The sequence below is a fragment of the Leptopilina boulardi genome, unplaced genomic scaffold, assembly GCF_019393585.1.
Source record: "Leptopilina boulardi isolate dan_hultmark-lab unplaced genomic scaffold, ZJU_Lbou_2.1 LbouV2_179, whole genome shotgun sequence".
Classification (NCBI taxonomy): Eukaryota; Metazoa; Arthropoda; class Insecta; order Hymenoptera; family Figitidae; genus Leptopilina; species Leptopilina boulardi.
In genome coordinates this window covers 1,748,378-1,774,317 of record NW_026137728.1, presented here as the reverse complement: position 1 = coordinate 1,774,317, position 25,940 = coordinate 1,748,378, and the positions used below count along the sequence as shown (strand labels likewise).

The 25,940-nt window shown below is 22.4% G+C and overlaps 1 protein-coding gene across 1 annotated transcript; it reads left to right on the top strand.

The window, feature by feature from the left end:
* The first annotated feature begins 880 nt into the window (after positions 1-880).
* LOC127277806 (insulin-like growth factor-binding protein complex acid labile subunit) lies at positions 881-25,940 on the top strand. The gene is made up of 8 exons (XM_051299193.1): positions 881-1,270; positions 9,307-9,475; positions 11,689-11,822; positions 13,267-13,528; positions 16,415-16,687; positions 17,438-17,683; positions 18,611-18,812; positions 24,189-25,940. The coding sequence occupies exons 1-8, from the start codon at positions 894-896 to the stop codon at positions 24,395-24,397; spliced, it is 1,872 nt and encodes a 623-aa protein (XP_051155150.1). The 5' UTR covers positions 881-893; the 3' UTR covers positions 24,398-25,940.

Here is a 25,940-nt window from a genome sequence, read left to right as displayed (position 1 = left end):
TGATAGGAGAACATTCGGAAAAGTGTTACAGATAAACAAATAAAATGCATTACTGGATGCTGCTGTACAGCGTATGGAAAGCCCTCCCTGCAGCGCGGCGCCGCGTCGACGTGCGACTATAAGTAAGTCTCGCACTGCGGGTGGCGACTTAATGTCGTTGCCGCGTCCGTGGCGCCAAGAGGAAGGCCGATCACGATAATTCGTCGAGACACTCCGACTCGTCGATATACGTGTATTTGATCGATCGAAATAAAAAAAAAATTAAAAAAAAAAAAAGTGGGAGAGAAAGAAAAATAAATAAATAAATAAAAACAAAGAAAATAAAAATTCCAGTGTATCGGAACCAGATTACAACCACCTTTCTCTCATTCAAATTTTTCTCATTTTTTTTTTTTTGCAAGACATCGCAAAAGTATTATCAATTAATTTTCAATTATAATGACAAAAAAAAGAAGTTCTAATGAGTTCAATAACAGTGGATAAAGTGTCATAGTGTTTCTGTGAAATCAAAAAAGAAACAAGTGTAACTTGTTGCTTTATTTTTTAGTGATAAATTAAAAAAGGGATCAAATTTAAAAAAAAAATTGTTTTTACAAATCGTGAGTGTATAAAGAAATGTTTGATTTATGTGAATATAATATAAGTGGTGTGTCAATGTGGGACCAATAGGAACGGTCCTTTTTTTTTTACTTGATTGACAAGAAATTGTTTTCAAACTTCTTGGATTTGAGAGGGTTTTTTTTGGAGAATTGAAACAAGAAAGGGAAATATTTTTTTTTCCTCGCATGATCAAAAAGATAAAAAATTTTTTGCTCATGGATATTTGGCTATTAGATGTTGATTAGAGAGTTATTTAATTTTAGAAAAATAAGTATTATTTTGGAGATAAAAAAATGTCTGGATTGCTGTATACTTTATTGGGATTGGCAGCAAGCTCGAGTCTTCATTGTGCTGTGAGACGTGAAATTAGCCCTTGTACATGCCGTCAAGAGGCACCAATTATCAATCCTAGTTTAAATGGTAATGAGAACAATAATAATAATAATAATAATAATGGAAATACACATATTCATTTGGAGAGAATTGAAGTGGTTTGTGAGAAAATGGAATCATTTGATCAAGTTGCCGAGGCACTTAGCGGTAAATTCACCCCCGAACAACAAATAACATTAAGGGTGTCACATTCACAATTACGCGACATATCAAAACATGATTTCAAGGAGCTGAGGATGTCCATCGTTAGACTTGACCTTAATCACGATCATCTTGTGTGAGTACTCTATATACTCTTCTCTCTCTCTTTTCATTAACGTCATTTTAATTTCTCTCATACGTATATATTATAATCTATAAAGACGTCATTAAATCAATTTCGCTTTGGAGATTATTGAAATTTTATTTCCTGTTTCTGTCTCTTTTTCTTTTTTTTTTTTTTATTTACGAGAAATGGTCCTTTTTTTGGGATGAAAATATTTTCGTTAATATTAATAAATTAAAATCTTAAAAATAAAGAATATAATTTTTGATTACAAATAATTTTTTTATGAGCCAAAAGTTTGGAAAATTCAAATGAACGAAATATTTTTTTTCAATCTATAAATTATTAATGATGGCAATGTAAAATAAAACAGTAAATAAAACAATTATTAATTAGCCTAAAGTTTGGAACGTTCAAATGAACTAAATTTTTTTTTTTTTGCAACTTCTTTAAGTACAAATTTTATTACATTGTATTAAATATCTATAAAGAATTTATTTAATTTCATAATTGTTTAACAATGTGATTTTGTAACCTTAAATTTTTCAATTTTTTTAAAAACGCTATTATATTAAAAAACTATTGAAAATTAGATGTTGCAACTCACCAAAAACATAAATCACTTTATTCTGCACAGAGGAACGAAAGAATTATTGCAAAAATTTATTATTTTTGGATGATATACGATTTTTAAAAAAATTTTATTTAAATATTCTCAAGATTTTTATTTACTTATAACTTTTTTGTCGGTGCTCCGAAAAAATTGAGGTTTTGCACAAAGATTTTTTATAATATTCTTTACCTTCTATTAAAATTTTACGAAGGTGTTTTGCTTCGTTTTGGAGATATTAATTTTCAAAATTTTTTATTTAAAAAGGTTAATTAGAAGACTTGAAGTTAACTGACCAATTTCAAATCGCTACATTTTAATATATTTTTATAAAAAATGGAGCAGTTTGAATTTGGTTAGTTAACTTCAAGTCTTTTAATTAACCTTTTACATAAATTTTTTTAAAAATTAATATCTCCAAAACGAAGCAAAACACCTTCGTAAGATTTTAATAGAAGGTAAAGAATATTATAAAAAATCTTTGTGCAAAACCTCAATTTTTTCGGAGCACCGACAAAAAAGTTATAAGTAAATAAAAATCTTGAGAATATTTAAATAAAATTTTTTTTAAAATCGTATATCATCCAAAAATAATAAATTTTTGCAATAATTCTTTCGTTCCTCTGTGCAAAATAAAGTGATTTATGTTTTTGGTGAGTTCCAACATCTAATTTTTAATAGTTTTTTAATAATAGCGTTTTTAAAAAAATTGAAAAATTTAAGGTTACAAAATCACATTGTGAACCTCCTACTTTTGATATTTAATATTTTTAAAGGGAACTCAGGGAATCATCGAGTTTCATATATATTAAAACTAGATTTTTTGAAAATTTGGTCGCAACCACTATTAGACGAAAGTCAGTGGACTGACCCAGATATTTAAAACAATGTAATAAAATTTGTATTTAAAGAAGTTGCAAAAAAAAAAAAAATTTGTTCATTTGAACGTTCGAAACTTTTTGATCATAATTTTTCGAAATATTTAAAAAGCAAAATAAAAATTCTACCTGGTCAATTATTATTAATTAAAATAATTTGTTACATTTTATAAAATTCGCCTTGAATAAATAAAATAAATAATAAAAGTCACAGATCTGTTTATGCGGAGAAAACTCTCCATTGAATAGAATTTGTAGAGAGGCCAACAGACTCGATAAAAATTTAGATTTTTTTATTACACCTTTGAGAAAGTTTGTTATAAGCCTAAAGATGGCAATTAATGCTTTATCTTAAATTGCCATGCGTAATAAAATAATTTTTTATTTTTTGTTATCTTTTGTTATTTTTTGTTACATTAGTTATAGTATTATTATCTTTTGTTAAGTATACTTTGTACGAAAGGGCTTTTGGCCCGTTGAAATGGAAATAAATAAATAAATAAAATACCGCAGAAAAATTAAAATTTGATAAACAATAAATAATAATAATAATAATTTTTGAAAATTTTTTCTTTTTGCGATCTAAGCTTCATTTTTTTTTTGTTTATTAACATGGAAAATACATATAGTTAATTCCAAAATCTAAAATATTATTCTGAAAAACGAATTGGAAATGAATTATATATTAAAATAAAATATATAATTGTATCAAGGCCAAATAAATATATTTGTTTGTTTAAAAAACAATAAATTTTTATTTGCGATTTAAATAAAATATTTATAATTTCTCTCATATAAAATTTTATTTTCTTCAAATAAATATGTTTATTTAGTCAAAAATTATTTAAATTTGCGCCCAAATTTTACCAAATCCAATTTATATTTAACCGAATTCGTGTTTATACAAATTCCACAAAATCCAATTTTACATTTCGTCAAATTTTCATTTCACTAAATTTATATTTGCCTAAATTTTCATTTAATTGAACTTTTAATTCAACCAAATTCGAATGTTACCAAATTTATATACGCAGGGTGATTTTTATGTTCCGGACCTCCTAAAAAATTTTTTTTCATTTAAAAAAAAATATATTTTAAGGGGTCCGGAACATAAAAATCACCCTGTATATTTGACCAAAACGCAATTTATTATTTTTGCCAAATGAAAATTTAATTAATAAAAATTCGCCAACAATAAAAATAATAATAATAATAAAAATAATAGGAATAAAATAATAATAATAGTAATAATAATATAACAATAAAATTATATTATAAATTTCAACTTATAAATAAAATAATAATAATAAAAATAAATTATTGTAAATAGGTCCTTGACCTGGACAATAGATTAATTAATAAATATATATATATACATATATAAAATAATTTTCATGAAATTGAGAAATTTTTTTTTTTCAATTAACAAAATGTTTTGTAATATGAAACGATATATTGACTTGCGCGAGTTATACAAATTAAATTACAGATAATGATATATAATATATATATATATATATATATATATGTTACTATATAGACACGACATTGTTAATCGCTGCCTTGTATTTAAGTGATAACGAGAGTTCGAAAACCATGTGCTAATCAGAAACGTGAGTGCGAATGATATGAGATAAATTTTTATCATATGATTTTCCCAGCATCTCTAAAAAAGATTCTTTCTCTCTCTCTCTCACACACATAAACTGACTCTTTCTCTCTGTTTATTGCCAAATCATCAGGGCTCTCGCGACATGACAATAATTACTCTCCCTCATGCGTCCTCGAGGCGCCTGCCTGGTATTTAAATATTTCGTAAAAACTGATAATGTCTCTGACCTATTGTTTTCTTTCTTTATACAAAATTATATATATTATTTTTTTTTTTTTTTTGTTAATTCATAAATGATTAAAATTTATTTTTTATATGTATTATATATATTTTAATTAAGTAAACTGTTGACGACTAAAGTTTATCATATTTGATTACATGAATGTATGATATATATTGTAAATGAAAAATAGACGAATACAAAATATCTGGTTTATGATTTTTTTTTCTTGTTTTTTTTTTTGTTAAGGAAGGTCAGAAGAAGGTTAATTTCAATTCGTTTTTTAAGAATAGTATAATTTAGATTTTTTTTTATTGCTATGATAAAACATTTATATTATATTGTTTTTTTTTTTTAATAAGCTATGTAATCTAGAGAATTATATTATTTATTTTTTTACAGGGTGTCTAACGGTCAGGGAAGTCAGGGAAAAGTCAGGGAATTTTGTTGGTCATGGAAATGTCAGGGAATTTCAGAAAATTTCATTCAAAGTCAGGGAAATTTCTGTAAATTTCTACAAAAATTAAAATTTTTTGTGAATTTAACAATTTTTAAATCTAAAAAAAACCTGAATGGTTTTTATTACCATTTGTTACTACCATTAGAAATTAATTTATTGTTAAATATGTCAGTAATCATATTTTTGTCCAAAAAAAAGCAGAAATAAGGTTATTAAAAAGTCAGGGAAAAATCAAAAAATGTCAGGGAAAAGTCAGGGAATATTTTTCTCAATCTTTGTTAGACACCCTGTTTTTATTTTTACAAAATTCAAATTTCTTATAGATGGAATTTTTTTTTTTTTTTGAAAATATATATATATGTAAAGTTAAAATGTAATACTCAAAAAACAATTCATTATTTTGTCAAAAATAAGTAAAATAATTTTGTTAACGTTTTTACAGATTAATTAAAAATATTAATATTAAATTAATTAAAAATTAATAAGCACTGTTTAAAAATTTGTTATTTTAATATTTTCTTTAAAATTTAAATTTAAATTCAAATTCGATTAAACGGTTAAATGATAATTCGGCTGAATTAATGTAAATTGGAATTTTTTGTAAAATTTAGTCAAACGCGATTTCGGTTAAATGTAAATTTGTCTGATTATTAATTGGGATTTATTGAATTTAGTGAAATGAAAATTCGGCTGAATGCAGGCTTCGAAGTGACACACTTTTTTACTTCTTTGATCCTTTTTTTCGACAAAGTTACTTTTTTACTACTAATTTTGTCCAAAAGCCACTAAATGCTATTTTTTTCAAAAAAATAATTTTAAAAATGACAGTATTCAAGAATTTTAAATTTTAGCGAATTTTTTGATTCCTAAAAGCTCTACAAGATTTATTATTGGTCGCGTGAACTACTGCTTTACATAATTATTTTTTACACGAATTTTCATTATTCAAAATAGCATTTCATATAATTTCTTTTTAAACGACCTTTTACTCAATAGAATTTTTAATTTGAGAAATTTTTTTTGACAGAATTTTTATTTTACAAAATTTCTCTTTACTCAACCGTTTTCTTTTTTTTTAATAATTCTAATTTAGCCGAAATTCAGATAATATTTGAATTTTAAGTATTTTGAATTGAAAAATGTTTTAAATAATTGAAATGCCAAGATTTTGATTAAAGTTATTAGAAATAATTATTTTAACAAAAAATTTGAATAAAAAATTTTTAATAATAATTGACTTTCAAGAGATTTTGAATTAAAATTTTTGTAAATTAAAATTGCTGAAAATTATTAACAAAGTTTCAAAGAGTAATTGAATTTTAGAGAATTTTTAATTAAAAAATTTTTTGTTTAATTGAATTTTTGAATAATTGGATTGAAATTATTAATTTACTCTCTAAATCTGAATTAGTAGTTTTCTACTAATGAAAGAGTGCGTATTCGTTTACCAATTGAATTAGTACAGTTTTGACTAATTTGTAGTAAAAAAAACTACTAATTGCTAGTAGAAAACTACTAATTCATGGAGTAAGTCGTATTTTTTACTATTTCAAATTAGTAAGCCGATTTACTCCATTAATTTAGTAGTTTTCTACTAGCAATTAGTAGTTTTTTTTACTAAAAATTAGTCAAAACTGTTACTAATTCAATTGGTAAACGAATACGCACTCTTTCATTAGTAGAAAACTACTAATTCAGATTTAAAGAGTAAATTAATAATTTCAATCCAATAGCATCCAGTAGCAAAGAATTTTAGATAAAAATTTTAAAAATAATTGAATTTTGGATTAAAATTTTTAGAAATAATTGAATTTTTGGAGATTTTTAATTAAAATTATTGTTTTAAAAATATATTAAATATTTTATATAAGCTTCCGATTCCAAGTTCTAGAATTTAAAAATTCGAATTACTTAAAATTCTACTGAATGAGAATTGTAATAAATTAAAAATAGGTTAAATTAGAATTCTGCTCATGAAACAGTTGGATAAAGAGAAATTTTGTAAAATTAAAAATCGGTACTTTGAAAATTCTGTTGAGTAAACATTCGTTTAAAAAAAAAATTCTCTATTAAATGCTATTTTGTAAAATAACAATTTTTTTGAAAAATTATTTTAATGGAATAATCATACGCTCCTAACGTTTTGTCAAAAACAAAAAGTTAATCGAAATTTAACAATAGATAGTTTTTTTTTTTTTTAAATAATCAGGAGAAAAATGATGTTAATTTTATTCCTCAGAATTTTCCTTTCAATTTTTCTAGACAAGAAAATATTTACACTTTAACGTCAAACTGAGAAAACTAATTTAACTTCATTTCAAATTTTTTTTATACTTTTTTTCAATTTTGGAGATACTTTTAAAAAAAATGATACTTTTTCATACTTTTCTTAGACTCTTACTACGCTTCGAAACCTGCGAATGTAAATTGAATCAAACAAAATTCAAATTGAATCATTTTTGTATTTGAATCAAACGCAAATTCGGCAGTATTGAAATTGAAATTTTTATAAAGTTTGGTCAAACTCGAAATGAAAATTTAGTTAAAATTGAGAATTCTGTGAACGTAATAAATTTTATCATACGCGAATTTGACTGAATAAAAACTGGTTTATATAAAATTTCGGCTCTAATTTAAAATTAATTAAATAAATATTAGCAGTAAATACAAAATAATTACAAAATATACAAATACAAAATTTTTTAATAAAATGAAAATATTGATTAAAAAAAAAAAAGAAGACATTTATTAGAAAATTGGATTTATTTTTTTGACTATCATAAAATTTTGAAAATGGAAAAAAAATAAATAATTGACGTGCCCATTTTTGCTCGTTTCGTTTATCCTATATATTGGAGTGAGTGAACTTTACAGATCCAAGTAGTTACTAGTTGAGTTTGGTCAGACCTAACACGCTTGATATACTTACACATTATCCTCATCAAACGATACACGAGAGAGATTGTGTCGCGACAAATTCATTGCCGGCTTTTAATCATGTAATTATTATTGTAAAATAATACATACACGATTTTTTAAATATATCGTATTATATAGGTATACAAATAAATAAAAACGTATTTTTAATTTTTACAGAATTTTGAAAATAATTTTTTTGAATTTTTCTTTGATGTTTCAAATAATAATTTATTTGATTTTAATAAATTTTTTTTTGATTTCTTTTAAAAATAAAAACTGTTATTTACTGATATATTTTTTTTACCATAAATTGTGGAAGCACAATATTTTTTTGTGCTATAAATTTTAATAGAATTTCAATGCGTATATTTTTATTTTAAAGAAATTTTATTTTTTATTTTATTTTAATTTATATTTTGACAAAATTTTCTCATTTAAAAAATTTCTATTTAGTTGAACTTTTTTTTTTTAATAACAGATTCTCTAGTTCATTGAATTTTTATTTTTTTCGAATTAAAATTTGGTAGAATCATCAAATTAGCGAATTTGTCATTTTATTTTTAAATTGTAAACATTCGTATAAAATTAGAAATTCGATTAAATGAATAAATTGTGTTAAATTAAAATTTTCCTTATTAAATTTTTATAGAAATTTAATAATATAAAAAATTATATAAAAATTCAATGAACTAAAAAATCTGATGTATAAAAGTTTAGCTAAATGAAAATTTTGATAATAAATTGAGTTATTATTTATTATAATAATATTGTTTACATGACATATATATTTATTCAGAAATATTGACATTCGCCAGCTTGCGTTTAATATAATTTTTCACTAATGCAATTATTCAGTAATAATTGATAAATTAAATTACAAATTATTTAGATAATATAATTGAAAGTCATATGATAAGAGAGAATAAATAAATTTCTGTAACACTTTATTAGTGCTTTAATTAATCTTGTATATAACACCCAAGAAGAGAAAATACACTTGTAATAACGTCATGTTGATAGAAAAATTTTTAAATGAAACAATTTAAAGTATTTAAAAAATATTTTATAATTCTATTTTTTTTAATAATAATACAAAATTAATAGCAATTTTTTTTTTTTTATTCTTAACAGTAGATTTTTGTACAATTTTTTCGATACTATAAATTGTAAAAATAAATTTAAAGAAAATTTTTAATAATTAATTTTCTTTTAGTTGAAAATTTTCTCTTGAATGATTTATCTAATTTAGAGTCCCTTGTGTTTTTAAACTTTGAAGTTATAATAATATTTATAATATTCTGTTAATATAAAGTGGTTAATGTTATTTTCCTTTTTTTTTATGATTTTAGGAATGTAAATGGTGATGTTTTTGCTGGTTTGAGTCGGACGCAGTACATGAGCCTCGCGGATAATGAAGTGCCATCAGTACCAAGGAAAATTTTATCTCACCTTCCGCTTTTGAGAACTCTCGACCTTAGCAGAAATAGAATCAGTCGCATTGAAGCGGACGACTTTAAGGTATTTTCAGTGTATGTTTTAGATTTCATAACATATATTTAATTCAAAATTTCTTTTAAAATTCTCTATATATATTATATTTTAAATTATTAAACAGAGTAAATTACATTTGCAAAAAGAATATAAAATGCTTGGTCTGTCCTTCTGTCCTAACTTGAAGTTGGCCTTTTCCGATTTCACGTGTTTTTTTGAATTGTAATTTTATGACGTGTCAAATTTTGACAATTCTTTTTCTCATTTTTGCCAAAATTGTATAATTGTGTTTCCAAATTTCGGAATAAGTTTCTTTAAAATTCCAAATTCGAAAATTCAATTCATGAAGCTGAAGTACACAACGTTTACCAATGAAATTTTTTTTAAAGTTGCATATTGATTCAAAAATTGTATACAAATAAAAAAAATTTATGATGAGAAAAAAGATGTGCCAAGAAATTACGTACAAGATAGTAATTTGAAAGAAATTTATTTTTAAAAATTAATTTTTAAGGTACCACGGGCCAACGAATACCTATTAAATATTAATTATAAAAACACATGCCTCGAATCAACTTAAAGACACAAAAAAGTCGTTTTAGTCGATTTATATTCCAAAAAAAGTGGATTTGTTTTTTATTTTAACAAAAATATTTTACAGATTTTTAAATAAAAAAATTTTTTTTTAATAATAATCCTTTTCGAAGGGTTAAAGTTGAAATTTTTAGAAATAATTAAATTTCAAAAGATATTGTTAATTTTCAAACAATTATTAAATTTTACAGAACTAAAAATAATTTATCGAACAATTTTTGAAAAACGTTTTTTAAATTTAATTGAATTTTCAAAGACTTGAAATTGAGATTTTTGAAATTAATTGAAACTTTAAGTGATTTTTAATTAAAATTTTAGATGATTTCACTAAAAATTTATTAAAAAATACGGACAAAATACAATAATTTGAAAATCATTTTTAATTGAAAAATGGTTTCAGATAGTTGAAATTTCAAAGAATATTATTAAAATAGTTAAAAAAAAATTGAATTTCCTTTGAGTTATAATTGAAATTATTAAATTTCAAAAAAAAATTTTCGATGGAAAATTGTAGAAATAATTAAATTTTAGATGCTTTTAAATTCAAATTATTAAAAATTCAATTATAATTTTAAATTCAAATTTTTGAGAACAATGAAATTTTATTTGATTTTAAATTTGGAAAATAATTGAATTTCTGTTCATTTTGAATTGAAAATTTTTGGCAAATAATTGGATTTTAATTGAAATTTTGGATAATTATTGGCTTTTTAATTGATTTTGAATTAAAATTTCGGGTAATAATTGAATTTTAGTTTATTTTGAATTGAAATTTTTTAAAAAATAATTCAATTTTATTGTGATATTTTTTTTAAATTATAAACAATTGTTAAATTTCATAAAAATTTTAATTGAAAAAATAATTTTAATATAATTGAATTTGTGATGTATTTCATTAAAATTATTAAAAATAATTAATTTAGTGAAGAATCATTTTAGTTCAAAATTTGTTAAATAAATGAATTGAAGAAGATCTGAAGAAGATCTACATTTTATACTAAAAAAATGTATTTTATTTACATTTTTTTTCAAATGTAAAAAAAAAATGCCGCATTTTATTAAAATAAGTCGATAAAAGTCGTATTTTTGAAAAAAGTCGGAAAAAAGTCGTATAATCCGAGGCCTGTAAACATATAATTTTTATTATTATCATTTAATATGTAATAATATTCTAATAAATTAAATTATTATTGATAATATTAATCGTTAATTTCTTTATAACAAACAATTAAATACTCCATTTGGTTCGCTTGCGCGCGTTTAATTTTGCTAGTGAATTAATAATAATTTCATAAAATACTGTCAATTATTCATTAAATTTTTGATTTTTCGAAACAAAATTTGTTAAAAATTATATTTTTCAATGAATTCTTTTTTCAAGATAAAAATTTCTTTTATATTTACAAAATTACAAACTCTCCATAATATGAATTTTTGGAAGAAAAAAAAAAAATATTTTTTTTTCTTTAAAATATTAATTTTTATTCTCTAATTGTAAAATATTCATTTTTTTTTTTAAAGAAACAAAATTGTTTTCTTTCTTTAAAATGAAATGAAAAAAATTTTAGACACTTTTTTTAATAATAAATAATTTATGACGATATTCTTTGCTGTAATGAAAATGTTTTTCTGATTTTTAATTACAGTACAATCCTGTGTTACAATTTCTACTTATGGCTGGTAACACTTTATCGGAAATGGTACCTGGCTCATTGCCGCCTTTAATAAAACAGTTACATGTCGGAAGGAATCATCTACAAACGTTGAATCGAACATTAAGGTAATAAATAATATATATATTTGTAAAAATTTCAAGAAACAATTTTATTTATTTCCCAATTTTGTGAAACTACATTATTTTTATTAGTTATTATAATAGCTTATTTAATTTAATTTTTTTTTAAACATTAATTTTTAATTGATAAATATTGTAATTTCAATGAGAAAAGATAACTGAGAAAAAATTCAGGGTGTCCTGCGGAAATTGGAATAATTGAAAAGTCCTTGAATTTTTTTTTTTTTGGACCTTAAAAATCTTGGAAATTCCTTGAATTTTATATTTTCTTGAATAATATTAAAATTTTCTAAAATAATGATATTTTTTAAATTGAGGAAAACAAATTTTTTCACGCTTTTTTTAAAATGATGTTTTAGAATCTCTGGTAAGAGTTTTCAAAAAATTAATATTCTAAAATAATCGGAGCACATAATTATATACCCCATAAAGTTAGAATTTTCAAGAATTATATTTTCTAATTATTTCTTAGACGAATTTTTATTTTTCAAATTTAACAGAATTTCATTTTAAACAAAATTTTCACTTTACACAATTTTTAGGGTAATTTTTATTTGTGAAAATTATTATTTTAGTAAATTTTTATTTTTTTTTATTTGCAATTTTTTTTTTTAAAGATTTCTAATTTTGAATTTTAATTTAGCATTATTCTCATTCAACTGTTAAGTGATTCGAATTTTTAAATGTCTGCGAATTTCCAATTCATCGAATCTTCATTTGTACGAATTGTTATTTGGCAAAATTCTTAAATTGCCGAATTTTCATTTTTCCGATTTTGCAAATTTTCAAACAAAAAAATCAAAAGATTTCTGTCAATTTTTTATTCCGGCTGTTTTTTTAAAAATTAAGAATAAAGAAAAAATTAGGATTCCTCGGAATTCTATCAAATAACAATTCGTACAAACAAAAAAATTCGAATAAATGAAGATTCAATGATTTGGAAATTGGGACATTTAAAAAATGTCAAAAAAATTATCAGTGAAATAAAATATTCGGTAACTAAAAATTATATGTTAAGTAAAAATTTGCCGAAAAAGAAATTCTGTTAAATACTAATTTGAAAAATAAAAATTCGTATAAAAAATAATTATAATAAAATTCTTTAAAAATGAAAATTCGAACTAATTACTTTTTGGGGGATAATTATGCGCCCTAAATAAAATAAAAAAATTAAAATTTTCTTTTTTTTTTAAACACTCAGTGATAAATTAAAAAAATATTTTCCTAATTTCTACGCCAAAAGTGGATCTTAAAAAAAATATAATTTTAAATTTTTGAATGATCTTCAAAATTCCATGATTTTTTTTTTTTTAATCCCATAATGAAATTACTATAAAGACACGCATTAAATATTTTTAAAAAAATGTGTTGAAAATTATTATTATTGTAATTATATTTAATTAAATGGATTTTAATTTTAATTTTTCAGAGATCTTAATCAGCTTGAATTGCTTTTTATAAATTCAAATGAATTAACATATTTGGACGGTGAATTGCCATCGTCGGGACATAATTTAAAAATGCTCTATGCCGCTGACAATAAATTGACTCATTTACCACCTGAATTTCGTTTTCTACATCGACTCGAAACACTTTTTCTTCAACATAATCGAATCAAGAGTCTTGATGGAAACCTTAGTAAAGCAAGACGTTTGAAACTCTTGGAATTATCATACAATAATATTCAAGAGGTGAGTAGTTTTGAATTTTTTTTTTTTTTTACATTCTCACATCACATTTGAGAAAATATTATAAGTTTAAAATTTTTTTGAAATTAATTACACAGAAGCAAAGTAATAATAAATTATTTACAATTTTAAATAAATAAATTTTTTTTTAAAATTCACAAAATTTATTAATTATAAATTAATATTTATGATTAATTAATTATTAATATATACCTAATATATAAAATATATAATATAAATTATATAAAAATATAAAATATATAATTATTTATTATTATAAGTAATTTATTCATTATAAATTAATAATTATTTTTTTTGACAGAATAATGAAAATAGTAATTATTAATAAATAGTTTTATAAATTTAATTATAGTAGAAAAATATTTAATTTTGGAATTGAGGGAAAGGGGGCAAAAGTAAATATAAATAATTATATGTGGCGTTTAAAGATTAAATCCTTGAAATTGAATGCTTATATGTTAAAACGTTTGAGCATGTGTATATATATATATATACTTAACGTGAGGGCGTTGAAGAGCGTGCCGAGCATTAGCGCAATTACCCTGCATAACGCAATTACTGAATGGAGAGTTTCCGTCGCGCGTTTGCGAGGTAAATGCTTATATATTGGATTAGTGACTTATTAAACGACTTCCTCTTTTGACTTATTGACCGATTAATACGCCACTATGACATGCATCGTCACTCCTTGAATTGACGACTAGTTTTATTATTGCTGATTAAAATACAAGTATGTATACCTATAACAACTATGACGATTATGTATGTATCTGTCTTTCTTTTTTTTTCTCTCTCTCTCTCTCTGTCTAAGCTCCGCATACAACGATTTCGGAATTGATCATTAAACCGTTAACTTAATTACTTTAAAGCTCTCAACAACTCTCGTCATAAAAACAAATATCTACGACGCATCTTATTTTTTTCCCTATCACTCTAATTTATTTGTTTGTTTTTTTTTTTTTTTTGCTCGTTTGGGGTGCATGATTATCACATAAAAATAATTATTTCAAATTTTCATTTTGAAGAATTTTTTAGTCGAATTTTCCTTTTTCGAATTAGCATTTGAGATAGAATTTTTTTTTATACTAAATTTTAAATAATAAAATTTTTAGCCACCGAATTTTTTATTTAATCGAATTTTTAAATGACAAAATTTTTATTTGTACGAATTTTTAATTGTTAGAAATTTTAGAACGCCGAATTTTCATTTGTCCGATTAAAAAGTCGACAGAAAGATTTTGGCGTAATTTTCAAAATTGACCAATAACGATTTTCTTGAAATAAAAAGTCATGTGAAGAAAATTACTTGAAAATAAAAAATTCTGCTGAACAAAAATTCGATAGCTAAGAATTTTGTTAAGTAAAAATTCGTAAAAAAAAAAGAAAAAAGAAATTCCATGAAATGCTAATTCGAAAACTGAAAATTAGTCTAAAAAATAATTATTATTTCTAATAAAATTCTAATAAATTATTTTTATGTCCCAAAAAAAGATTTTTTTTTATACTGTAAGTCCAATCTTAGGTTTTTCAATAAAATTTTTAAAATATAAAAATACAAGATATTTTTGAAAAAAATTTATAACTTTAAGACGATATTAAACAAAATGATTATTGTTTTAATACTACAATTGAAAGCCTTGAATTTTGTTTGCAAATTTTAGTTGCCACTCTGAATATTTATTTATTTATTATTATTTATCAGAAAAAAATGTTAATAAATGCAAAATTTTTACTTTAATACGAAAAATTTCTATTTGTATAATTTTCACTTAATTTAATATTATTTATTTGCCTGAAGTTCTAAACGTTTAAATAAACAAAATTATTTATTTGATTTTTAAAAATTGCTAAAGTATAATGAAAAATTAAAAAATTTATTATTATTAATTTATTTTTGGATACAGAAAGCAATATTTTTTATAATAAAATTTAAAATTAAAAAAGTAGTAAATCAATTTTTCGTTTATTTGAACGTTCAGAACTTAATTCGGTACATTATTATTTTTATCGAGTAAAATTTTTATTTGGAAAAATTTTCATATGATTGAACTTTAGTTACGAAATTTTAATTTGAACAGAATTTTAATTAAATAATTTTTATAAATTAACGGAATTTTTCTCTGAATTTTTATTTAAGACAATTTATAACTAAACGGTGGAATTTTAATTGGATTGAAATTTTATACCCATTTATGGTTTATATGTTTATTTAAATATTTAAATAAATAAATAACGACGAATATTCATGGAACAGAATTTTCATTTAATTGAATTTCTATTACACGATTTTATTGTTCACTTGAAAGAAAATTGGGTTAAATGGAAATTGTAATAAATAAAAATTCGGTTCAAGTAATAAATTCTGCCGAATAAAAATTTTGGTAAATTGAAAATTCTGCTAAATGAAAAATAGAAAAAATAAAATATACAAATTATAGTTTGGCTAAATAAGGATTTACTGAATAGAAAGTTGCATTAAAATAATTTTTTTTTTATTAAACTTTAATATTTGTGAATTTTCTTTTATTTAAAATAAAGGTAAAAAGAATTTTAAATCAATGAAATTCCTTCTTTGTCTAAATTTTAATACTAGAATATTTTTTATTTAAAAATAATTTTCTTTGGATATTTTATCTTTTTTTTTTTTTGAAGGAAAATGTAAACGAATTTTTGTGTCCGAGAAAAGAATTTTAAAATTATCATTCAAGAATCCAGTAATCTTGGGGAATTTTGTTTTTTTTTTCTCTAAAATATATAGTTGTATGGACATAAAAAAAATCTGGAAATCACGTTGTATATTATGTAGTACTTATTTTTCATTTTTAAAAAGAAGTGTTATATATATGTATTTTTTTTTTTTTTCTAAAGCTGACAGATGAGGACTTTGTCGAAGTGGAAAATCTAGAGAATCTTGAGTTGGGTCACAATTCATTGAAATCATTGGGTGGTGATGGCAATGAAAGTGGAGATGGCGGTGGACACAGTGCCCTTTATCCATTGAGATCTTTGAGATCTTTAAATTTGACGCACAATGAATTACGTAAATTTTCGTTCGCTTCTTTGCGCGGATTACGAGAACTCCGTTTACTTGATCTATCCAACAATAAAATCGACAGATTACTACGAGGGAAGCCATCAGAGGTTCGTTACTTCTTTTTTTTTTTTTTTCTTATATATATTCAATTTTTCTTTATATGCGTTTATTTAAAAAGATTAAATTATTATAAGTAATATTATTGCAATATAACAATAATTATAGTGAGAAATTAATTATTTACTAATTTTATTTAATATAAAAATATTCATCATTTTTAGAATACGAAAATATAATTCTCAACCTTTCGAAATGTATAAAGGACAAATTTCTATTTAGTGGAGTTATTTTATTATTTGTTCGCCACAAATAAAATTTTATTTCGCGAAAATAAAATTTTCATTTAAACTAGAAAATTTTTTTACTTGAATCAAATAAAAATTTTATTTAGCGCAAATAAAAATTTATTTCTCTCAATACTGAAACAAATTTTGTTACACGGATGTAAAAATTCTGTTAACTGAAGATTCGATGAAATAGCAAAAAAAAAAAAAAATTCGTTCCCACGCCGTGTATAATTTTGTGAAAATAAAAAAAAAACAAAAACAAAGAAAACCATTTTAACTTGTTTTGCACATTTGAAGAGGTGCGATTTCATTTTACACCGAGAAGAGAGAAAGGTTGAGAAATTTTTGTCCATGAATTATATAGTATAAGTTTTGCGCACTTTTATTATTATATTCGCAAAGTAAGTGCGGTGAGATGTTGTTGTTGTTGTTATGATTCACTATATAGTAAATATACAACAACATAGTTTACCTGACATTAAAAGGAGAGGGCTTACAATTCTTTTGCAGAATCTTGTTGAAGAAGAAGGCGACGAGACGGCTGGCGCCAGTATCCAGGATATGAGATTACAGCATAACGAGCTGCGAAGCCTCGAAGGCTCGTTATTTGTTGGTATGAAGGAATTACAGAGACTGAACCTCAGCCACAATGCACTCGGACCAACGATCGGACCTCATGACTTACGTGGCTTGGAAGGTCTTCGAGTCCTTGATCTTTCTCACAACGAACTTATCACCCTCGAAGACACTTCCGAGGTAACAATAATAAATATCAATATTCTAATTAATATTTATAATTACTGTTTTTCGATTTTTCAACGTTTATCACAATTATTGCAATTTTTTTTTTTTTTTTTTCACAAAATTGTGTGCCTGAAATTCTCAACTGAATTATTTTCAATTTACTACTACTTTGAATTTTAAATTTTATAATAAATTATTGATTTTTTTTTTATCAAAAATTTATTTATTTATTTTATCGCTGAATGTATAGATACAATATAGAATTTATTTGTTATTTATAATGTTGCGAACATTGAATCGAATTTAAAAGATTAGAAATTTTTTTTTTTTTTAAAACAGTGACTTGATTCTTTTTCAGTTTTTACTGTATGCGATTATAATTTTTAAATGACAGAAAAATAGCGTTGGAGAAAATTCACAATGTTTTATAATCAATGATTAAAAATAAAAAAAAAAAAGAATATATTTTTTACAAGAAAAATAATAAAATAGCTTCTTACCTTGGGAAAATTTTTTTTCTTTTAAAAATTAGGTTTGATCAAGAAACAGTTTTGTAAAAATATTTTTTATACAAAAAATTATAATAATTTGCGTAGAAGAATATTTTTTTTCCCCTTTAAAAATATTTCAGTCATCGAACTAAATAAATTGAAAAAAAAGTACATAATTTTTAAATTAGTACGTAAAAGTACTAAGTAAATAAATAGAGGCAAGAAATTTTAGTACCACGTAAATATTGATAATTAATTTTTTTATTTTTTTATTACGTAAAATACCTGATTTTTAATATGTCGAAAACACTTTGAGGGTTGATTTTTTTTTCTTTTATAATATTTTTTCTTCGTTGATTATAAATATCGTGAATTTCGTTAATCTGCGAAAAATAGTGGTGAATTTTTCTTTTAAAAATGAAAATTTTCTTTTTTTTTTCAAATACAGACGTGGCTTCCATTATTAGAAGAATTGAATGCATCACATAATCGGCTAGTCACACTATCGGATCGTGACTTCCAGGGATTCCCTGGTTTATGTTGGGCTGATGTTAGTGCAAATCAAATACGTTCTTTAATACCGGAACTTGTCGCTAATACAAGATGTACAGTTCATGGAGTACCTGATGTTCTTCGTATTTATTTACAAGGTAAAAAATGAAAATTTTCTTTTCTTTGCAAAATTTTTTATTTTTTATTCATTGTATTACAAATATATGAATTTTTTTGATATGAACTATAAATTATAATTTATATTTTTTAATCGAAGTGACACACTTTTTTTTACTTTTTTTGATACTTTTTTTCGACAAAGTTACTTTTTTACTACTAATTTTGTCCAAAAGCTACTAAATGCTATTTTTTCAAAACATAATTTTAAAAATGACAGTATTCAAGAATTTTAAATTTTAGTGAATTTTTTTATTCCTAAAAGCTCGACAAGATTTATTATTGGTCGCGTGAACTACTGCTTTATATATCATTATTTTTTACACGAATTTTCATTTTTCAAAATAGCATTTCATATAATTTCTTTTTAAACGACCTTTTACTCAATAGAATTTTTAATTTGATAAATTTTTTTTTGACAGAATTTTTATTTTACAAAATTTCTCTTTACTTAACCGTTTTTTTTTTTTTTTAAATAATTCTAATTTAGCCGAAATTCAGATAAGAATTGAATTTAGAGTATTTTGAATTGTAAAATGTTTTAAATAATTGAAATGCCAAGATTTTGATTAAAGTTATTAGAAATAATTATTTCAACAACAAAATTTGAATCAAAATTTTTAATAATAATTGACTTTCAAGAGATTTTGAATTAAAATTTTTGTAAATTAAAATTGCTGAAAATTATTAACAAAGTTTCAAAGAGTAATTGAATTTTAGAGAATTTTTAATTAAAAAATTTTTTATTTAATTGAATTTTTGAATAATTGGATTGAAATTATTAATTTACTCTCTCAATCTAAATTAGTAGTTTTCTACTAATGAAAGAGTGCGTATTCGTTTACCAATTGAATTAGTACAGTTTTGACTAATTTGTAGTAAAAAACTACTAATTGCTAGCAGAAAACTACTAATTCATGGAGTAAGTCGTATTCATTACTATTTCAAATTAGTAAGCCGATTTACTCCATTAATTTACTAGTTTTCTACTAGCAATTAGTTTTTTTTTACTAAAAATTAGTCAAAACTGTTACTAATTCAGTTGGTAAACGAATTAGTAGTTTTTCACTAAAAATCAGTCAAAACTGTTACTAATTCAATTGGTAAACGAATTAGTAGTTTTTTACTAAAAATCAGTCAAAACTGTTACTAATTCAATTTGTTAAGCGAATACGCACTCTTTCATTAGAAGAAAACTACGAATTCAGATTTAGAGAGTAGCAAAGAATTTTAGATACAAATTTTAAAAATAATTGAATTTTGGATTAAAATTTTTAGAAATAATTGAATTTTTGGAGATTTTTAATTAAAATTATTGTTTTAAAAATATACTTTAAATATTTTATATAAACTTCCGATTCCAAGTTCTAGAATTTAAAAATTCGAATTACTTAAAATTCTACTGAATGAGAATTGTAATAAATTAAAAATAGATTAAATTAGAATTCTTCTCATGAAACAATTGGATAAAGAGAAATTTTGTAAAATAAAAATTCGGTACTTTGAAAATTCCGTTGAGTAAACATTCGTTAAAAAAAAAAATTCTCTATTAAATGCTATTTTGTAAAATAAAAATTTATTTGAAAAATTATTTTAATGGAATAATCATACGCTCCTAACGTTGTGTCAAAAATAAAAAGTTTATCGAAATTTAACAATAGATAGTTTTTGTTTTAAATAATCAGGAGAAAAATAATGTTAATTTTATTCCTCAGAATTTTTCTTTTAATTTTTTTTAGGCAAAATTTTTAAACTTTAAATTAGAAAACTAATTTTACTTCATTTTAAAGATGACACTTTTTTGATACTTTTTTCAATTTTGGGGATAATTTTTTTTAAAAAAAAATTATACTTTTTCACATTTTTCTTAGTCTCTTACTAAGCTTGGAAGCTTCTTAATACAAATACACTATTTTTCTAAATATTATTTAAAAAATTTTTTTTTTATTATTTTTGTTATTTTATTATTATTATTTTGTTATTATTCTTCTTATTTTTTATTATTATTATTATTATTATTATTATTATTAATTTACGGATCATAATTGATATAAACAAACGTTTTATTCGCGTTTATAATTTATGAAATGCCGTTTTATGAGTCAAGGTTTTCTCGGATCAACTGAAATCATTGATCCAGTTAAATCGTTGACAAAAGTCAGCAGTTGATTTATTTAATGTTTTTATTATGCGACAGCTTGAAAGAAAATTTAATATCTGTTGTTTTACAAAGAGGAAAAGGAATAGTTATTATATTTATCGTATGACAACCTTGAATGTTTAAGGTTTCAATATTTTATTAACAATCGTAGAATTAAAAAAATTTTCTTTTAATTTTCAAGTGCATAATAATAATTCATTAAATTCTATATGAGTCATTGAAAAAAAAATCATTTTTTAACAGTTACATAAAAAAAATCTTGTTTCAATTTTTTTTTCTTTTTATTTCTATTTCAGTTTTTTTTATTTACATTTTTTTTTTTAAATTAATTTATTTTGTTAATTTAAAACATTTTTTTCAAAATTTAATTTCAATGGTTTAATTAAATACATTAATTTATTATCTTCAATAACGGTAAAATTTAAAAGTATTTATAAATTGTCTACACAAGATTTATTTCTAGTAGCTATGACCTTTCGCATCATTTACATTGTTTTTTTTTCTTTTTTTTTTTTTTTTTGTTAGCAAAGAAAGTTTTCAGTTATTTCAACGAACACTCGATGATTACTATTTATTAATCGACGCTGTCAATTGACTTCGTACTTTAGGTCACGTGGAGTAAACGAGCATTTATATGTCCATTGATTATTATTTGTGATAATAATTGAATGACTAGGTTCATAAACTTTTTCCGCACGGATTTTTTCATTCAAATTGTTTGAATATATTTTTTCCAATTAACTCGATCACGTTTCGTTAATAAACCTCAATAAAAAAAAATAATAATAATAATTTATAATATTTCTTTTTGGAAATTATTCTTATTACTTTTTTATTTTTAATTAATCAAGATTTTATGTAATTTGTTTTTTTTCTGTCTCCCTAAAAAAAGAAAAAGAAAAAAAAATTGATCAAGTATATAGTTATTGATTGTCGTGACTTTTTGAATAATAATTAAAATTAATCTGTTCATTCGTAACTCACATGATCTGTGTTTGGGTTCTTCTCGCGCGTTTTCAACAAGCCGTATAAATACATCGATACGCGCACATTTTACTTACACGCCGCGCAATAAATTAATAAACAAGTTAGAAAGACGAAGAAGAAAATTATGATGATGATGATAATGAAAAAGAAGATGAAGAAGAAGAAGAAGAAGAAGAGACTATATAGAAAAGCGGAGTCGGGAGCTAGACGGGTCGAATAAATTACTTGTTGATAAAACGCCCAAGTAAATTCTGCGCTTGTTGAAAAGAGAACGTATTATTATTTGTTACATGGCGTGCGATAACCCGCAATCAAGACGCCAACGTTTCCAACATTTTATTAGTCTTGTCTAGGGTATATGTCGCGTGGTGTCGTCTCATTTATTATGCTTATTTGTCAACAAAATTATGCCTTCGTTTTTTTTTTTTTTTAATTTTTTTCACCTTTTTTTCGTCTAATTAGCAAATTTTTCTTTGATTTTTCAATTTTTTTTTAAATTTCGAGTTTTTTGAAAACATTTTTTAAAGAGAAAATTTTTGTATATTTATATTTCAAATTTAAAGCAAAATTTTAAATACTGTAAATTATTTGATTTACTATTGAAGATAATTTCGAAATTATTTGATTGAACGATGCTAATTTTTCGTATATTTCGTTTTTTTAAAAATTTTTTAAAGAAAATTTTTGTATTTTTATATTTCAAATGAAAAGCAAAATTCAAAATACTATCAATTATTTGATTAAATTAATTTTTAAAAATATTTTCAATTATTTCATTGTAGAATAATAGAAAATTTCAATTTTTTTTTTTGTTTATTTGGAGATAATTTTCAATTATTCGAACGAGTTATTGTAATTATTATTTCGATTATTATTATTATTATTATTATTATTAATAATAAAATTAATAATTAATTAATAATTATTAATTATTATTAATATTGAAGATATTTTCAATTATTTAATTGAAGCTATTTTCAAATAATTTAGATGAAATATTTGAAGATGATTTCAATTCTTTTATTCATTATTTGGAGTTTACTTTCAATTATTTTATTTATTATTTGGAGGGATAATTTCAATTTTTTGATAGAGTACCTAATTGAATTTTTTTTTCAAATATTAAATTATTTAGTTAAGAAAATTGAAGATATTTTCTCTAATTAGATGTAATATTTTTTTATTTATTTATTATTCGGAGATAATTTTTAAATATCTGATTAAATTATAATTAAAGATATTTTAAATATTATTTAAATTATATATTTGAAGATAATTTTTAATTATTTGATTGAATAGGTAATTAAATACAATTTCAATTTGATTAAATAATTGAAAATATTTTGAACAATTGGATTAAATGTTCAAAGATATTAATAATAATAATAATAATAATAATAATAATAATTTATTTGATTGTATCTTTTCACCTTCCTTAATTACCAACAAATATTTTACGCATATTCAAAGATAATTATTTAATTAAATAATTGAAGGAAAATTTGCTTTTTGTAATACGTATAAAAGATAATTTGAATTAATTTTTTTATTAAAAAAAAATAAACTTTATATGAACTTTATAAAAATGTGATTAAATCAATTTTATTTTTTACGGCTTATTTAATTATATTAATGGAATAATTGAGGAAAATTTACAAAGCTGAAGTACGCAACGTTTATGATAAACGATTTTTAAAGAAATAATTTTTTAAAATGAAAAATTCTATAATTTTTTTGTCTAAAAAATACTTTTATAAAATTTGTTGATTAATAAAAATTACAAGAAATATTTTTTAGGCGAAAAATTATACTAATTTTTTATTATATTATAATTATTTTTCATTTAAAAAAATTATTTCTTTAAAAATCGTTTATCATAAACGTTGCGTACTTCAGCTTCATGAAAATTTTACTTTTTGCATGTATAAAGAAATAATTTGAATATTTTTTTTTCTTTCAATTAAACTTTATAAAAATGCGATAAAATTGATTTTTGCGGTTTAAAGTTGATCCTTCTTTTTAAATTCTTACTTTTTTTTCTACTAAAAATTCATTTATACAATTTTTTTCTAGAAAAAAAATTTATTAATTATTTTTCGAAAATAATAAAAATTTGTAAATTGTTTTAAGGAGAAAAATGTTTTTAAAAATATCTTTTTTTTGCTTTTGTTTTTTTTTTTTTTGATTATTTCTTGTTTTTTTCACGCAGACAATCCAGTTTTGTGCGATGCTGGTTTGGCCGATTTGACAGTGGCCCTGGAGGTAAATCATGCAAAAGTTTATGGCGTTGCAAATGATTGTCCAACAACGCAGACGATAACGACGTCGACCTTGCCACCGTTGCCACCAACACTTTTTTTGGCGGCTGCAGCTGCCGCTTCCGGTGGTAATGTTTCATTTGCAGCAACCCTCGAGTAACAATTAATGGGGAAATTGTTATTTAACGCGAAGGAATTCGCCAGAAAGAAGAAATAAAAAAAAATAAAAAAGTTTTTTTTTTTTTTAGAGGGCGAAGCTCTTTATAGGGATGATACCCAGACCCTCATGAAAAGGAAAGAAAGAAAAATCATTACTCGTTTTTTTAAAAAAAAAAAAAAGATTTACTCTATAATATCAAGAGAGACTTTTTTTTTTAGATATTTGACTCGAGTTTTTTTTTTCTTTTCTTTTCAAAACGCAGTCTTCTTTTATTGTATGAGAGTAAAAAAAAAAAAAGAAAAATGATTCTTTTTTTCCAAAACTTGTTCTTTAATAATAAATTAATAATTTGAGAAACTTGCGCTGAAAAATTATCAAAAATTTTTAAAACTGAAATAGTATCTAAAAAAAAATTAAGAAACAATAATTCTAAATTAATGTGGAAAAATAAATTTTCAAAAAATCGTATTTTTTAAAATTTTGTGTTTTTTTACACCAGAGAAAATAATTTCGCTGACAATATTCTTTTTTTATATTTTCAGTGCTTCTTTTTCATATTAGAAAAGTGTGAGTGTATTTTATAAAAGAATTACTATATGTATATTTAAAATGAAGTATATATATATATATTTAAAAAAAAGTGTGTATGTAGCTAAAAAAAAAAGGAGAGGAATATTGTTGAGATCTTGAAACTGCGTTACGAACTTTGGGACCATGTTAAAAAAAAAAAAAAAAAACATTTCATCCGTCTGAAATTGTCGATGATGTTTTTTCAGATAAATCTTTCGAAAGACTAATTTGAAATTAATATGGAAAAAAGTTATTTAGTTTTATTATTATTATAAATATGATTATGATCCTAGTTGATCTGAAAATCGCACTGAAATCAAAAAAAAAAATATTATACATTAGCTAAATTTTTAATTTAGCAGTTAATAATCACAATTAATATTAAAATTAATTGAACAGATGATAATTTCAAGAATCATTAACAGTTGTTGATTAGAGTGTTGCAATATTAGCAATTAGTTTTTTATTTTTTTTTTTTTTTTGTTCTTATATGCCACGAGTAATATATATTTTTCCGTGTGATCAAATTAAGTTATAATGACGAAATTCCAAAAGCAAATATTCAAATACAGTAATATTTCTTCTTCTTATATTGTATTGTAAAATGTTATCTTTAAGTATTTTATATTTGAATTTTTTTTTTAGAATTTTCCGAATATTTCATTGTAGAGCCAAAAAAAAAATTTTCCAATATTTTTTTGATATCTATTTTGAAATAAACCATTGATTTTTTTTTTGTATTTATGATTTAGAGTAAAATTTGACGGCTTCACGAAGGTGTACGTAGAAGGATATTTTTGTCATTACAGTTGAAGGCTAAAATTGTGCAGTGCAAGGCACATTGTGCTCGGAAAATATAAAATATGAAACGTTGCAAAATCCACGTTTCTAAGAATGATGAAGTATATATGTACATTTTAATGTAAATTTATTATAATTATTAATTTAACAATAAAAGCCATATTTTTAATAA

Coding starts and splice junctions, on each gene's coding strand:
- LOC127277806 (XM_051299193.1), top strand. CDS start 894: ATGTCTGGATTGCTGTATACTTTATTGGGATTGGCAGCAAGCTCGAGT. Junction 17,684..18,610: donor CCCTCGAAGACACTTCCGAG/GTAACAATAATA, acceptor TTTCAAATACAG/ACGTGGCTTCCATTATTAGA. Junction 18,813..24,188: donor TCTTCGTATTTATTTACAAG/GTAAAAAATGAA, acceptor TTTTTCACGCAG/ACAATCCAGTTTTGTGCGAT.